Source organism: Dipteris shenzhenensis, chromosome 19, assembly GCF_047967505.1.
Source record: "Dipteris shenzhenensis isolate YYH24624 ecotype China chromosome 19, Dip_SZ_1.0, whole genome shotgun sequence".
Classification (NCBI taxonomy): Eukaryota; Viridiplantae; Streptophyta; class Polypodiopsida; order Gleicheniales; family Dipteridaceae; genus Dipteris; species Dipteris shenzhenensis.
This window is the reverse complement of record NC_141614.1, coordinates 22,721,087-22,737,674: the sequence shown is the minus strand read 5'-3', so window position 1 is coordinate 22,737,674 and position 16,588 is coordinate 22,721,087. Positions and strand designations below refer to the sequence as shown.

The 16,588-nt window shown below is 45.1% G+C and overlaps 1 protein-coding gene across 1 annotated transcript; it reads right to left on the bottom strand.

Annotated features, from left to right (window-relative positions):
• Nucleotides 1–833: 833 nt before the first annotated feature.
• Nucleotides 834–13,896, bottom strand: LOC147890243 (uncharacterized). Its single transcript, XM_087390237.1, has 2 exons — nt 11,634–13,896; nt 834–2,194 (listed from the first exon to the last, which is right to left on the bottom strand). The coding sequence occupies exons 1-2, from the start codon at nt 13,749–13,751 to the stop codon at nt 1,160–1,162; spliced, it is 3,153 nt and encodes a 1,050-aa protein (XP_087246363.1). The 5' UTR covers nt 13,752–13,896; the 3' UTR covers nt 834–1,159.
• Between the last annotated feature and the right edge of the window lie 2,692 nt (nt 13,897–16,588).

The following is a 16,588-nucleotide window of genomic DNA, read 5'->3' as shown; positions in this document are numbered from 1 at the left end:
ACTGGACACTTCTTGAAAAAAAAAAGTGTAAGGAGAGCACTGCCTGCAGGGCAGAATATGCATGTCACCAACAACACAAGAACATATATACGACCAATGAGAAACGAGTCACATTCTACCTTAGCCCAGCTGACTACAGCTTTATAACTAGTCCACATGGCTCCTTTGTCCAAGTGGTTGGCATGGTAAGCAGATCCAACCACCAGTAATACACACCACATAGGTTGAAGGCATAACTAGTCCACATGGCTCCTTTGTCCAAGTGGTTGGCATGGTAAGCAGATCCAACCACCAGTAATACACACCACATAGGTTGAAGGCATGCAGGTCCACAGAAAGAAAGGTGTTGAAATCCCACAAGTTAAACAACAGACTGTCCACACGCGGGAGAGATGTGAACTGATCCCTTGTTCGCTAGTTACATCATCCTGTCTGTGAAAACAAGCACCAGGTTCATTGAAAACCAAACCAAGACGTCCTTCCAAATACAAGATGAGGGAAAGAGGTTCAGAACCCACCTTCGTAAAACAAGTATCAGACCCCAAAATCTAATTCATTATTAAAAGAAGTATCTGACCCCAAAATCATATTCATTATTAAAATGTACTGAACTTTGAAGTACAAGATAACATAAACCACGAACACATAAAAAATTCAACTTAGAAGGAGGTCCAAATTGAGGAACGGTAAGACTACAAAGCTTCCTTAGCAGAAACGACCATTAATATCCATTAAAATTTCTGAAAAGTACACCACAAATCACAAAAAAGTAACAACGTCAACTTAAAGCACGCAGGACCCAGCACGTACATTACATGAAAATGAGCCATAACTATTATCCACTACCTACTTATCTGCATTACATGGAGGGCACACAGCTTACAAGGAAATGACCAACACAACTTCCTGCATGGAGAGCACTAGCTTACAAGAAAAGGACTAACACAACCAATATCCAGACTGATGACATGCAAAAATGGTCCCTCTAATATTCTGACCTTCCCCCTGCAGCACCTTAAACATAACAGGGTTGGTTTCACTCTTCCTAGTGGGCAAACCATAACAGCCAATGTAAGGGGAAATCATTAAGTCACACGAACGTCCCATATTTGGGCGTACGAAAAGGACAGTACGATACAGACCAAGACCCGCTAAAACCCTAAACTCTCGCGGCTGCTACGTTCACCTTTAACGAACGTCCCTCCACCATCTGGCCATCTAAGGCTGATATAGCCGCCTGCATCTCTTCGGGAGTTGACATAACAACAAATGCGAAGCCTCGGGACCTTCCAGTTTCACGATCACGCATTATTCTAGCTTCCTGCACGGCTCCATGAGCGCTGAAAAGCCGCTCAAGGCCAGCATCGTCCATTGTCCATGCCAAGTTACCAACAAAGATTCGGTTCGAGCTGGGAGGATTGTATGGCCTGGGTTCATAGCTTGGGCTGGCTCCCGGGCCGCTGCCAAAGGAGCTAGGGCGAGATGCGGTGGTTCGGGGTTCGAAGTCCTGAACGCCCGAAGAAAAGCCACCGCCTGAATTACTTGAATAATCTCTGTTTTGATAACTCGGCCGATTCCTCCTTCCACCAATCTCTCTCTCATGAGGGCGCTTCTCCACAAAGTCCATTCTGATACACTTACCCTTATACTTGCGCCCATCGAGCTCCACAATCGCCATACAAGCATCCTGCTTCGTGCTGAATTCGACGAACCCGAAAACCCCTTGCGCGTTCAGCTCAGGATCGTCTGTAAACTCGAGCGTGTCGACGTTGAGGTTGGGGGCGGTGAGCCATTCCATAAACTCGTCACGGTTGGTATTGGGGGGGATGTTCCAGATCTTGAGCTTATTTCCGACGGGAACGCCTTCGACGTAGGGGATTTTGTAGAAGTCAGGGTCAAGGGCGAGGACGGCGTGACGCTTGACGGGATGGGGGGAGGAGACATGGAGGAGGCTAAGGAAACGGGAGGAAGGAGAAGGGGCAGGGTCGAAGGAGAGGGAGCGAAGGGAAGGGGAGAGGAAGCAGGAACGGGAAGGGGAAGCTCGCGAGAGGCAAGGCTCGCGAAGGGAGACGATGGAGGAAGACGCAAAACCAGAGGCAGCCATGACTGTCTGTAAATCCCAAGCTATGGTAGTCTGTCTGTATATTGATCTGCTCACTTGAAGAAGAAGAAGCAGAAGAAGAAAGAAGAAAGGGTTTTGTGAGGATTAGATTATGATCCCTTGGCACGTACTACCTATCTATCTCAGCCATGCACTCCCTTACCCTAAGATATTTCTCACCTCTACCCGTTGTGGGTGTGCACCCTGCCCTCGGTTTGGTCACTCGCCGGCAGCCCACGCTCAGTGCTTGGTCACCTGCCAAGGCTCGCTCTCACAGAGACCACGGTGGCAACCGCACAACCCTTGGTCACCTCGTTTGGGGGCCCTGTTGGGTTGGCATGGCTTGCACAAGGAGACGCGGCAAAAACCACCAAGCTTTTTCCATACACAGTCATGCATGCCTCTAGCCTAGGTCTTCATCTACCATAGTTTGAGATCCATACACAGTCAGGCATGCCTCTAGCCTAGGTCTTCATCTGCATATGTGTGTGTGTGTGTGTGTGTGTGTGTGTGTCTCTCTCTCTCTCTCTCTCTCTCTCTCTCTCTCTCTCTCTCTCTCTCACACACACACACACATGGAGAAGAAGGGGAGGGGTTTAAGGATCACATGACCTTGGCAACACCTACCACAACCAAGAAAAACTTTCCCTAGCTCAAGGCTTTATCTTGGTGACCCCGCATGGGAGCATTTCTGCAAGGCTTGCGAAGCGAGAGGTGACAAAACCAAAGACAGCCCCATGACTGTGCATTGATCTCAAGCTATGGCAATGAAAAGCAAAAGCTCTTCCTCTGCAAATTTGTATATGTCTCTATCTTTCTCTCACACACATGAAAAATAAGGGGATGATGACCGTGGCACCACCTTACTCAACGATATCTTTGCCAATAGAGTTGCCAATATCGTTTAGACCAAGCAGCTAAAACATTTCGATGTGTATGTGGGATCCTGAGATCAAGCCCTAGAGGCAACTCAAGGCTTTATCTTAGTCATCCCGCTCCCAAAAGGAGACAGCGGAGGAGGCGGCAAAACCGAAGGTAGCCATGACTGTGTATGGATCTCAACCTATGGCAATGGGAAGCAAGCCTAGGTCTTCATTTCCCAATAGATGAGGTTGGTGCTTGATCAATTATCTGCTAAGGCCTGTATTTGGCATGTTGCACCTACTGATGGTAGATCTAACATAAGCTGAGATGGAGTTATACCTGCCTCCTTAGTATCATTAAAAAATCAATGGCAAGTTCAATTTCATTAGGTAGTACCACTATTATGGCGTAAAAAGGGGTCATGGCGGGTAGGTTTATCATTGTCCAGTGCATAACCTGAGTTCCTTTAGCAGTTGGAGGATTTATTGTGGCCAAAGTATGAATCCAAATTAGTGAGTCTTCTAACTCGGGTGAAGGAGCACACCAAGAGTGTTGGAACACTGAAAGGAAAGAGTAGAGTGGACACAAACTCAGAATACTTGCATTACTTCCATTGTAGAATGAAGAAGAGTGAGGTCCTTAAGTAGGCACCTCATACATGCTCACTGACATCACTGATGACCTCAAAGCTCCACAATCATCTCCTCAATCTGCTCCTAGATTCACTCAATCATCCTATGTGGCTTTTCCACCACCTAACTGTGCTTGTGGGCACCTAACTGTGCCTCTAGCACTCACACATAGAAACATAAGGTGTGCCTGAGGCATACACCTTGAGATATCCCAACAAACCTCCCCTCAAGGAAATGCCTCAGGCTATGTCAAGGATACATCTAGTCTCATAGTTTCTCATGCCATCTCATGGTGGTCAAGGATTAATCTATGGCTAGGTTCTCATGCTAGCAAGGGTTCCCTTGGGTGTAAGGTAAACAGAAAGGGATACAAACAGACCTTCCAATGGTTATCTCCCCTGCATGTACATGCACACAATGTCTGCAGGAGGTACCATGGAGCAAAACATACACATGGCCTACATCATAAGGTGACCAGAGGTGTTTACAAAACACAATAATTTATTTCATTCATTTTGGAGGACTATCCAGGCTGAGTACCTTGACATAAAAAGAGAGATCTGGAGCATACATAGAGATGATTTAAAATGCATAATCTTCAAAGGATGCCTCATCTTGTGGAGGCTCATCAACTGAAAGTAGATTTGCATTTTCTGTCTTTGAAGTTGCTTCCTTTTTGGCAATCTTCAACAAGGAAGTCAGATTGGCATTTTCATCCTTTGTAGCATAACAAGACATTGCTTTATGTTTTGGCTTTTCACATATTTTGCATAAGCAAGCCATGAGAGGGTCTAACCCAGGTATTGGGCAGTGTCAAGACTCTCTTACAGGGCTTAGAATAACAACTGAAATGCTTCAAAATATAAGCATTTAATGTAGCAAAGTCTTGTGACCAAATTTCAATCAATGATGCTTCTTCTTACATGCTTCATAGAAGTGGGTGAAATAAATACTTTCCAATCAAAACCAGGTCTAGTAATTCAAAACAAAACTGAAGCCACACTTGTACTGAAGTTATTGAAAGCTTCAAAAAACCAGAAATGCTAGAGTAGCATTTTATGTAGCATCATCTTCAAAAACTTGTCCAAAACTGTCAAAACTGAAAAGCTGAACTTGGAGGGCTTGTAGCTCACTCTTCAAAGCAAGGAAAAGAGGGCTTTCTGAAGCAAAAGAAAGCTCATATACCAGAGAAGGTCCAGCACAAAGGTTGGACGAAATGGTGCGTACTTTTGCCCGAGAGAGTTGCTACAGGCTGAAACTGAGTTTTGACGATTTCTCCCTCGTTACTGAACCAAATGACCTGAAAAATGGCTCAAAATCTTCGTCTTGAGGTCGCCTATCTACTCCTAAGAGGGCTCAGGCAATCGCGGAGCAAGCAGGGAGTATTGAGCAACAGAAGAAATTCGCTGTTTGGAGAATGGCAGCCACCACAGACGTTTTTTCTTCAATTGCTTGCAGGTGGAAGTTCGCCCATACTAGAGGAGTTTCCAGCTCAGAGGGTTTGGGCAATGGTCATTTGTAGGTGGAGAACCAAGCTCTCAAAGATTTTGGGAAGAAAGAGGAAAATGGAGAAGAAGAAGATGAAGAAGAAGATGATGATGTGGCAGAAATGGGCTCAAGGGGGATCAAATGGCTCTGATACCATGTTGGAACACTGAAAGGAAAGAGTAGAGTGGACACAAACTCAGAATACTTGCATTACTTCCATTGTAGAATGAAGAAGAGTGAGGTCCTTAAGTAGGCACCTCATACATGCTCACTGACATCACTGATGACCTCAAAGCTCCACAATCATCTCCTCAATCTGCTCCTAGATTCACTCAATCATCCTATGTGGCTTTTCCACCACCTAACTGTGCTTGTGGGCACCTAACTGTGCCTCTAGCACTCACACATAGAAACATAAGGTGTGCCTGAGGCATACACCTTGAGATATCCCAACAAAGAGTCTTCAAGGCTCTTCCCATTGCCTTCTTCCTTATAAGGTTTGAACACATTTACCGATGTTGAGCTATTGGCGGTGCCAAATTCAGCTACGAATAGATTTCTAGACATAGGGTGAGCCTCCCAAGTTTGGAGATTGACCCTTATATCGCACTTGTCCTTACGTAAATATATTATGTTCGAGCTCCAGTCATGGACCATTCCTACAATACACATGAAAGGTCTACTGAATATGATGTCATAGCCATTCAGTTGGTTGGGGACGTCTATTACGACAAACCACACTTGGTAGGTTAGACCAAAGGTCTTAATCTTGATGTCCCGTAGAACTCCTACCGATTGGGATCTCGTTGGGATGTTGCTCCATTAGCCAATTTGGTGATGAGGTTTGTGCTATCAATCTTAGGTTGTTCCACATGGCTCCTCCATCCGAGATTGCAGTCATGCTCTTACCTTGGTAGGAGATGGAAAGTACTACAGTAGTGTCGTCACTTTCAAAGTATTGGGCCAATTTGTTGACGGGTACCTTGGGAAAGTATTGGGGGTTGGACAATCTCAGGGAGTCATAGTAGCAAGAAGAGCCTTTTAACTATAACTAAAGATAGGATTCACACAAATATTGAATGAGACCTCAGACACTCTGGAAATAGCAACCCAAACCTCTTGTTCCTTACGAACAATACGTCTGATACAACGACTTCATCAGACTCTCCGCAGGAAACAACTTCCCATTAAGCTTCAATACCTGAAGAAAGAAGACCTGTAGCATGCTATTCAACTCCCTCACATCAAGTTTTTCGATAGGAACACTGCAATCCATGCCCTTACTCTGCCTACTCAACTCAATCCAACTCACATGCTTGAACGGCTCCTTTCACTTCAACAAATAACACACTAACATAAGTATCATTGGCTTATCCTCCACCGCTAGCCTTAGAGAATTCTTTATACTTAACATTGATGCCTCAGGCTAGACGTCTTTTTCCTATCTCAGATTTGCCACGCCCTTAGCCGCTTTGTGGAATCTGGATTGAGTTAATAGCATGATCCCAATGCTCACTAGGGTCAAAAAGATCCATCATAGCCTCCTTCCACCGTCAACATATGATGACAGCTTAGGGCTGCACCTCTCCAGACTATCCATGATTCTTACAACCCCCAATCATTCCACTCACCTTCACCTTAGGATCCTCAATAGACATCTCCTCAACTTTTATTGCTTGCTCTAAAATTTCCATTTTTCAATGTCAGGCCAATGGGGGAAAATACTCCAATTCAATGTAAAATCAGTAACTTTTGTCATATAACTCGACTCAGGAGGATTCGAAAGCAAACATTTTTTCAAAAATGCATAGAAAATTCACATTCTAAAAAACATCAACAATCCACAACTTGACATTTCACATTAACATAAATTTAATTACATTGTTGTCATATATCTTAAGGTATGAAGACTAACAATTAACCTATTTCACCTAACCTATCTTGACATAACCTAACCGATCTTAACCATAAACTTGACTAGTACCTTGGCTTGACCTAAGCTGCCACCATCGAGCAAGGGCAAAGTGAGCGGGGTTGTGCCAGCAGGGGCGCGAAGGCAAGAGAGCTACAAGGATTGGGCAAGGGCCACGGACGCGGGAGCAGAAGCTCACGGAAGTAGAGGGGAGGCAAGTAGAGGCCAACAAGGAGAGGCAGGCAGAAGCTCATAGAAGTAGAGGGGAGATGAGACAGAGGAAGCAACAAGAGATGAGGGCTGGGCGTCTGTGCCAACGGGAGGAGGAAGCACGGCCAGAGAGGGGAGGGAGCATCATCAGTGAGGGAGAGGAAGGGGCCATAGAGGAAGGGAGGGGTTCCACCAGCAAGAGAAAGGGAGGGACCAGAGAGGAAGAGCGGGGCCGCCACCAAAGAGGAAGGGAGAAGCCAGAGACTGCAAAAGGAGAGGAATATTGGGGATGAGAGCAAGAGAGAGAGAGAGAGAGAGAGAGAGAGAAAGAGAGAGAGAGAGAGAGAGAGAGAGAGAGAGAGAGAGAGGAAAGGAGAGGACGGTCGAGGATGGGGGAGAAAGGGACTAGAGAGAAAGGAAGGGAGAGAATTTTTGAGAAAGGGAGGGACCAACGAGGAAGGTCGAGGATGAGACCGAAGAGGCCAGAGAGGGGAGGGTGCTGGCAAGGGACAGAAGGAAAGGGAATAGATCCGAGAAACACGTTGAGGTAATTAAGGGACGAGGGGCTTAGTTTATCATTTTTGCCTCTTACAAGTTAGCTTAATCGACATGCTGTGTGTTGAGAAACCATGCTCAACATCATGTGATCATATGTGCATAGCACTAACCCAATAGAGTGCTATAAAGTAAGGATTAGATGCTTTAACCCTAAGCCTAAAAGGGTTTGTATATATTCTATATTTTTAACTAAATCTAGTGTATAGTTAGTCATTTGTGGTGTGCGCTCTAGCTGTGCCCTCTCTCCTCATCTCCACTCTCCTCCTCTCCCCTCTTCATATTGTCATGGTATCAGAGCTCCCTTGCCTTCCGTTGAGGCATCGAGATCAGCGTGTGAGATTGATTGAGAGATTGAGTGTTTCCATTCTTTCATTCCATTGATGAAAGATATCCCTTTGACAATTTTTTCGTTCATCTCTTAGATATTTCCATCATTCCTTCATTGAGAGAGAGAAGTGAGATATTCATTGTGAGGACGAGGTTCTGTTGTGTGAGAGAGATTAGTTTCTAGTGTGTCTCAAAGAAATCCGAGAGAGAAAGAGAGAAAGACTTCGTGTCTTCGAGAGAACCTATAGCTAAGACTTCTACAAGAGAGTCGAGCTACAAAACTACAGCAACCTCGACCTACCATGGCTCGACGGCCCAAACGACTCCAACAAGCCTCTATGAAGTAGCCTCTTCTGCCGCGGCTCTATCACGCTGCATTGACCTCCACTGGCAGCCAAGGCTTTAAACGACAAGGCATCATGTGACCTCTCCAACCAGCCGTTCCAAGTCGGCTAATAGCAGCTCCGAGCTCTCCAACTACACCATCATCAACCTTTGCTCACGAAAGCTTCTAAGACCTCCTACTCAGCCAACATAGTGGCACAACGTCCAACCGCCTCTACAACACCACAAACCGTCGACCAACAGCCAGCAATCGAAAAGCTCCAAACGACCTTACGAACAATCCCGTGACTCTGCTTGCTCCACAATAGTCTGATGCAAACAAGCCACATCACCATCTCGCTTCCGAGGCCCTCACTGCCAACAGCCTTGGCAATTTCTCTCTCTCTCTCTCTCTCTCTCTCTCTCTCTCTCTCAATATATATATATATACTTTTTTATTTATAAACAATATTATAATTATATATAAGAGTGTGTGTGTGTGTGTGTGCCGCACGACCAATTGTTGTGTCAACGCTCTAACCCCGTCTAGCGATGGCAACTAGCATGTGATCGTTGAGCTAGATCATAGTACTTAACGCCATGTGGCAGTCCGAGTCTTGCGCCATGAGGCACTGCTTGCTCCACAATAATCTGATGCTAACAAGCCACGTCACCATCTCGCTTTCGAGGCCCTCGCCACCAATAGCCTTGGCAATTGCAAGTTCGCCACTGTCAGTTTGGGTTGCCATCAATCTGGTGTGCCACATCACCAACACTACGCCCCATCAATCTAGTGCCAACAATCTACGTAGCTCCTCCACACTTCCAATGTGACACATGGCAACCTCCACTCCTTCAACTCCCTCCGAACCACCACCTCTTTCGAAACCTCACCGAAGCTCCCTCCTTGTCTTTCCCAACCTCCAAATCCCCTACACCTTGCAAGTATGGTATTTTATGGTATTTCTCTCCTTAATATGTAGTAAGATGATTTACATTGGTTTCAGAAATTTTAGAAATTGCCCATTTTTCAATGTCAAGGGGGACATACTGACATAGCATTTTTCTACACGAAAATTATAAAAATATTGACTTTGGTTTCATGTCCATCGGGACTTTACATTGCCCATTACAGATTTTTGAACAAGATGTACCCACTATTTTAAGATCCACATTGAGTTGATCTTCACATTACCCTCCGTGAACTCTACTCTCTTCATTCGACGGGAGAAAACAAATCTTTAATCTTGTATCAAGACAAAATGGACACCAAAGAGGGGGACGGCAGGAGTGAGAGGCGGGGGATCAGAGAGGAAGTGTGCGAGCCCTAATTGTTGTAATTAACATATGGTAATGCTTGGCGCGAGCGCTATCAAGACAAAATGGACACCAAAGAGGGGGACGGCAGGAGTGAGAGGCGGGGGATCAGAGAGGAAGTGTGCGAGCCCTAATTGTTGTAATTAACATATGGTAATGCTTGGCGCGAGCGCAGAAAGTGCTTAGATAATTGATTTTATTTTCTGTGAACTATTAGGAGAATGACTCAAAACTAGCATATATCCAATCTTAAAAATTAAATTTGAATTTTGTACATTGCAAGCTACCAGTCTCAAATCAAGGGGTACAAAACTAACGAGGCAACTTCAGCTCGATACTGCTGCCAAACTGAACTCGTAAAACTAGAATATATCCAATCTCAAAAATTAAAATTGAATTTTGTACATTGCAAGCTACCAGTCTCAAATCAATATGGGGTACAAAACTAACAAGGCAACTTCAACTCGATACTGCTGCCAAACTGAACTTGTCACATACAACCCAGCATATATAATCTACAACAACCGATAAACATAAGACTTTTGAGGCCTACAGCAACATACTACTTTCTTATAGCATCAGTACAAGCACTTGGCTGTAACCCATTAAACCCACCCTCATCTTTATTTTATTTTTTTAAAACCACAAGTGCTTATCCATCATAAGACAATATCTGGTCTAGCAGACTAATTTTCTTGGGATTTAAAAAACAGAGATAGAGGAGCAGAGAGAAAGTACATAAGGGAGCTTAGAGGAGACATGAAACAAAGCTAGGTGGTGAGGATTACAGTAGATGTTTTCCCTGTTACTCAAGAAATAACTGAGACCCATATGGGCTTCAAAAGAATTCAGAGGAGAAAGGAGGAAAGGAGACAAGAGGGAAAAGTGAGGAAAGAGAGAGAGAGAGAGAGAGAGAGAGAGAGAGAGAGAGAGAGAGAGAGAGACATCAAACCCACTCCTAAAAGCCAAACCAACCAACCCCAGCATGGAAACGAGAAGAGGAAAATATCAACTGACTAGGACCAGATAACATCTAAAAACAATGTAGCACCTACACTTGTCTAGAATATAGCAAAGCTAATACACTGTGTAGATGAAAGTCCTTGCAGTCCCCGGATGAGAAACCAAGACATCTAAACGTGAAGAATCATCTAACACTCTCATCCCACACCCGTGGGATTAAGTAAAATTGATGCACTTTGTAGGAGGCAAACGGCAATAAAATATGGAGTGAAGAGCGTACAAATGATACAATCACTCTACGACCTCTACTAACATCTGCAACAACAACCCTAAGTTTAAGAATCTTCCTTGTCAAGTTTAATAAGAAGACCAGTACAGAACTAGGAATTCAGATGATCTAGGCTCTGATTTTCCCCGTGTGTGACGTCAACATCATGCACAATAGGAGTTACTGATATGACTACAAATAATGACTCACGACTGAGATCATTAATGCATACATATGCAGGGTAAAACTTTGAAACTAATGAACCAAGAAACACAAAGACCATCCAAACCAGGATTTCATTCAGTTGACCTACAATGCTTGGTCTAAACCAAGCCCCCAAAAGATGAAAAAGATTACACAACGCTAAGGAATATAAAATATGAAGTGATGAGAGTACAAAATCAGACATTTCTCGCACCCACTTAAGATTAGTACATCATTTACATTGCATCAAGAATCATGTAAAATTGTAACAGGGGCCTGGAAATTCTTAACCTGGCAGGGAGTCAATTTCAATTACAAACAAAAAGTTTAAAACAGTGCAAAAAGGGCAAAAAATTAAGTGTTAGAAACTGCCTTGTCTTGGTAAATAAGAACACCAACATAGAACTAGCACTCCCAATAAGTTGGCTCCAACAGTGGGAATACCCCTCAACACTAGCTGATCTAAAACCGTGAAGAAGCAACATTAACCTTTACCGATCGTCCCTCCACCATTGTGCCATCCAAAGCTGAAATGGCTGCCTGCATCTCGTCGGGCGTGGACATTACCACAAATCCGAAGCCTCTAGATCTGCCAGTATCCCGATCACGCATGACTCTGGCTTCCTGAACAGTCCCAAAGCCACTGAATATCCTTTCAAGGCTACCATCATCCACCGTCCACGCCAAGTTGCCTATGAATATTTTGTTGTAGCTGGGAGGAGGCCTCGACGCATATCCAAAACTTGATTCAGGCCTTGATCCGAAACCATAATTTGGAGAAGATTCGGGATTCTCATAGCCTGGAGGCTCCACATACTCTGGAGGAGGCTCAATGGGACTGACAAAGCTGGGGAGATTGTTTGCGTAGCTTGGAGGAGATCCCACGGGATTACCATAGCTGGGAGGATTGCTTGCATAGCTTGGAGGAGACTCAGGACTTCCATAACTGGAGGGGCTGCTGACAGATTTTGATCCATATCCATAATTTGAGGTTGATTCCGAACTGCCATAGCTGGGTGGATCGCTGACAGGCCCTGTTCCATAGCTGGGTGGATCGCTGACACGCCCTGTTCCATAGCTTGGGGCAGTTCCAGGATTGCCATAGGCCGGGGGGCTGCTAGTAGACCTTGTTCCATAGCTTGGGGCAGTTCCAGGATTGCCATAGGCCGGGGGACTGCTAGTAGACCTTGTTCCATAGCTTGGAGGAGCTTGGCTGCTGCCATAGCTTGATGTACTGCTCGAAGGCCCCGTTCCATAATTGGAAGTAGATTGTGTACTGCCGTAGCTTGGAGAAGACTGGCTGCTTCCATAACTGCTGGCAGGCCCTGTTCCGTAGCTTGGAGGAGATTGCGTACTGCCATAGCTTGGGGTGCTCCCATAGCTAGGGGGACTGCTGGACGGTGTTGGTGCGTAGCTCGAAGGAGGGGGAGATTGTGTGGTCCCAAAGCTAGAGGGACTACTTGCAGGCCCTGCTCCGTAAGCTGGGGAAGACTGTGTGTTGCCATAGCTAGAGGGACTGCTTGCCGGCGGCGCTGCATAGCTGGGGGAAGCTTGTGGGCTGCCATAGCTTGGAGAAGATTGGGTATTGCCATAGCTTGAGGGGGATTGGGTACTGCGATAGCTTGAAGGGGGTGGGGAGCTGTCATAGCTAGAGGGACCACTAGAAGGCGCTGATCCGTAGCTAGGAGGAGATGGTTGACTACCATAGCTGGGAGGGCTGCTGGCAGGTCCAGTTCCATAACTTGGTGAGGAGGGGGGACTGCTGACGGGCGCTGGTCCTGAGTTTGGGGGAGCTTCGGAAGTGACATAGCTAGAGGGACTGTAGCTTGGGGTACTCACCGGAGCAGGGCGAGCTTCGACGGTGCTTGTTGAGCTCGGAGCAGGCGGGGCGCTGGTTCCATAAGAGCTTCCCGGGCTGATTCTTCCGGAGCTGGTTCCATAGCTCGGGCGCGAGCTTGTGCGAGGCTCAAAATCCTGAACAAGACTGCCTGAAGAATAGTTGCTGCTCGAATAGTTTCTGCTCTGATAACTCGGCCGGTTTCTCCTGCCCCCAATCTCTCTTTCGTGCGGCCGCTTCTCTACGAAATCCATCCGGATGCAGCGACCCTTGTACTTGTGCCCATCTCGCCGCACAATCGCCATACAAGCTTCTTGCTTGGTCCCGAACTCGATAAACCCTCCCACACCCTGCGCATTCAGGTCCGGATCGTCAGTCAGCTCCAGCGACTCCACCGTGATGTTGATGCCGTCGAACCACTCCAGGAACTCCTTCTGGTCGAGGTTAGGGGGGAGGTTCCAGAGCTTGAGGCGTTTACCGACGGGGACGCCCTCGACGTAGGGGATTTTATAGAAGTCGGGGTCGAGGGCGAGGATGGCGTTACGTTTGACGCTACGGGGGGAGGAGACGGAGAGGAGGCTGATGAAGCGGGAGGAGCAAGGGGAGAGGTCGAGGGAGAGGGAGGGGCGGGAAGGGGAGGAGAGGGAGGAGAAGGAGGAGAGGCAAGAGGAGGAACGGGAGAAGCAAAGCTCGGAGGGGGGGCGGAGGGTGATGAGGGAAGAGGAGGCGAAGCCAGAGGCAGCCATAGCTGAGCTAAGCGAGCTCTGTGGATCTGCTGGCTATGGCGACAGAAAGCTTGGAAAGCTTAGAAAAATCACACAGACGAACAAGAAGAAGAGGAGGATGAAGATAAGATGAAAATATCTATTTTTTCTTAAACCCTAGTAGAGCCTTCTTTGTTATTAACACATCTCCAAGGTTCTTTCTCCTTAAACCCTAGATGCCCCCCCTTTGTTGTATTCTCATTTCCCACTTGGATATTTTTGCCTTCGAGAGACTTCCTTTCTCCTCTTTTCTTTCCCACTTCCCTCGCCACACACACGCCTTCCCCGGGAACACACGCACATTTTGGCGGGGAGGCCTTACTGGCGATTTGCCTGCCCTCAGAAAATCCCTCTTTGGCTCATCGTATATTTTGATTCAAGGTGTGAGGGTTTTGGCATGCCCGCCGGGAAGGTGCCTTACTAGAGATTTGGGGGAAAATTCCCTCTTTGGCCTCCCATCAGAACATCCCTCTTTGCCTCATCGTATATTTTTGATTCAAGGTTTGAGGGTTTTGCATTGTCATTGTTTTTACATTGCACCTTTTTCATTTCATTTAGGATTACTCATTATCTTCCATGGTTCGTTTGTTTGAAACCAAGGATGTTCTTTAACTCGGTTGGATTGAAATGCAATTTGTTCACTTTTATTTTGTCATGTGGGTGTTGTGTTTTGCAGTGGCTTATTAAAAATGTTTCATTATTTGAAGTACATTGCCATTTATCTTTTAAAATAACATGAACTCCATGGAAGAGAAGATGACTTGCAATACTATGAACAATAAAACAAAATGTTAAATTTTTTAGAGGGCAATAACATGAGAAAATTGTGTAATTTCGTTATGGTAAGTGCAACACAAGTGTACTAAAGATTAAACAACTTACACAAGGTTCACAACTGTTTTTGCAGCAAGCAAAGTGTCCAACGCCAATAAAAAGTGGCGAAGATGAGGTCAACTCGTCTTTGTTACCAAGTGAAGAAGGTGGGAAAAAATTACCCATGGTAGATGAGGATGAAAACTTCCAAGCCATAGTCCCTACAGATAGCCATGTCCTAGAAGACCCCAACTCGCTTCCAGTATTATAAATATGGTAGCTCACGAATCGCATGAGCCATAGGTTTGCATCCGAGGGGAAACACTTAGTTAAGTATGGGAGATACAAGGCCAAAGATGTTGGCTATCCGGTTGTCTTGAGGGTTGATTTTACTGATAGGCACAATTGTGATACTGTCACATTTATTGCCTCATTCCTATGTGGATCAATTCAAAGATAAGTTGCAAGTAGATTCCTTCTATAGGATAGAAGGGCCTAGAGTGCTCAAGAGGAATACCGGGAAGGAGATCCTTGTCGATATTATATTCACCTTGATGCCTCGACAAGTGTACTCAAAGGTGAACCATTCGAGGGCACTATCACTCTATTGAATGACCACAAACTTGCAACTTATGTGGCCTTATGTCACCAAAAATTGTAGGTCTGAATGGGGAAGTGGCAGATCAACTGATTATTGTGAACGGCGCTAGAAACAAAGATAGTGCAGCAGCGGCGAAGAATTTCAATAGATGAAGTTTTTGCAATTCCAAGTATTTTGTTTGCTTTCATAACGTGCGTTAAGCCTTTCAAATTTGTTGCTCACTTTTGTGAACGAGTGTAAGATGCTCTTTGCGCACCTAGTCCAAGAGTACAATGAGGAGGGCATTGTGATGTATACGTTGAAGAATGTCTCCTACGTGTCCATAAGAAATACCTTGTGCATGTTTGACTTCACAATCTTGGTGAACACTCCAGATGGAAGAAGAGCTCACATAAGTATTTGTCACCCAAGTGGGGAGTCTTGGATATGGTCGTATGGTAATTCCTAAAGTTATGCCTCCAAAGTTGGATATGAAATTGTTATTACCAATGTTTTGTGCATAGTGTTTTGTAGGTGAGTGGATTGGAGTTCACAAACCTTAATTTGCAGCTCGTTGAGTACGGAGTTTGCACCAGCACACGTGTGAGCCGAGACCATTGCCATCCTTTTTGCTACAGTTGTTGCGACTATGTGTAACCCATTTTGCAAACTCCTAGCTTGACAAGGAAGATAGTGCTACCCATAGGTGAAAAGGTTGGTGTTCAGTCATGTGGCTCCCATGTGGATAGCATTCTATCATTGGAGGCCCCTTTCTTGGAGCTTCATAGTGAAAGTGTTCTCCGTGTGTGCTTGGTGCTTCATTGCATTAAGTATAGTGGCACTTTCACTATGAATAGCTCTGGCCATGTTATAGCTTTTGAAGTAGATACTTGATACAATTTGTAATGCCTTCCTATGGATATAAAAATATTTTTTCGGGGACATGATTCCTTGGGCTTCTTTGAGCAAATTTCACATTTATTTTGTTCATCTTTATAACTTGCAAAGACATGGGCATCTGTTTTGGAAAACAAATCTTGACAATCTTAATGCATTTGACCTTGCTAAATGTGCTAAACTTGAGCTTTCTACAAAGGCACCCTCCAAATATAGATATCATAAAATGCTTGATTGAACTTATTCCTTCACACTCATACTCTCCATTGTTAGAAATCCTTACTCAATGCATTCAAGCAAATGCAAATTCGAGCAGTTTCCCTTGGAATGTCATTCACAATGTTGACATTGATTGGAATAATGAAGCTGCTTGTGCCAAAGAAATTGGGATAGTGGCAACCAATATCTCAAGATCAAGATCATTATTATATAGTTGTTTAACTAAGCTTTCTGAATGTTTACATTGCTCGTTCAAATTGATTTGCCAAACAGCTATATATGCATACAAAGCTTTTCATATTTGCTTCGT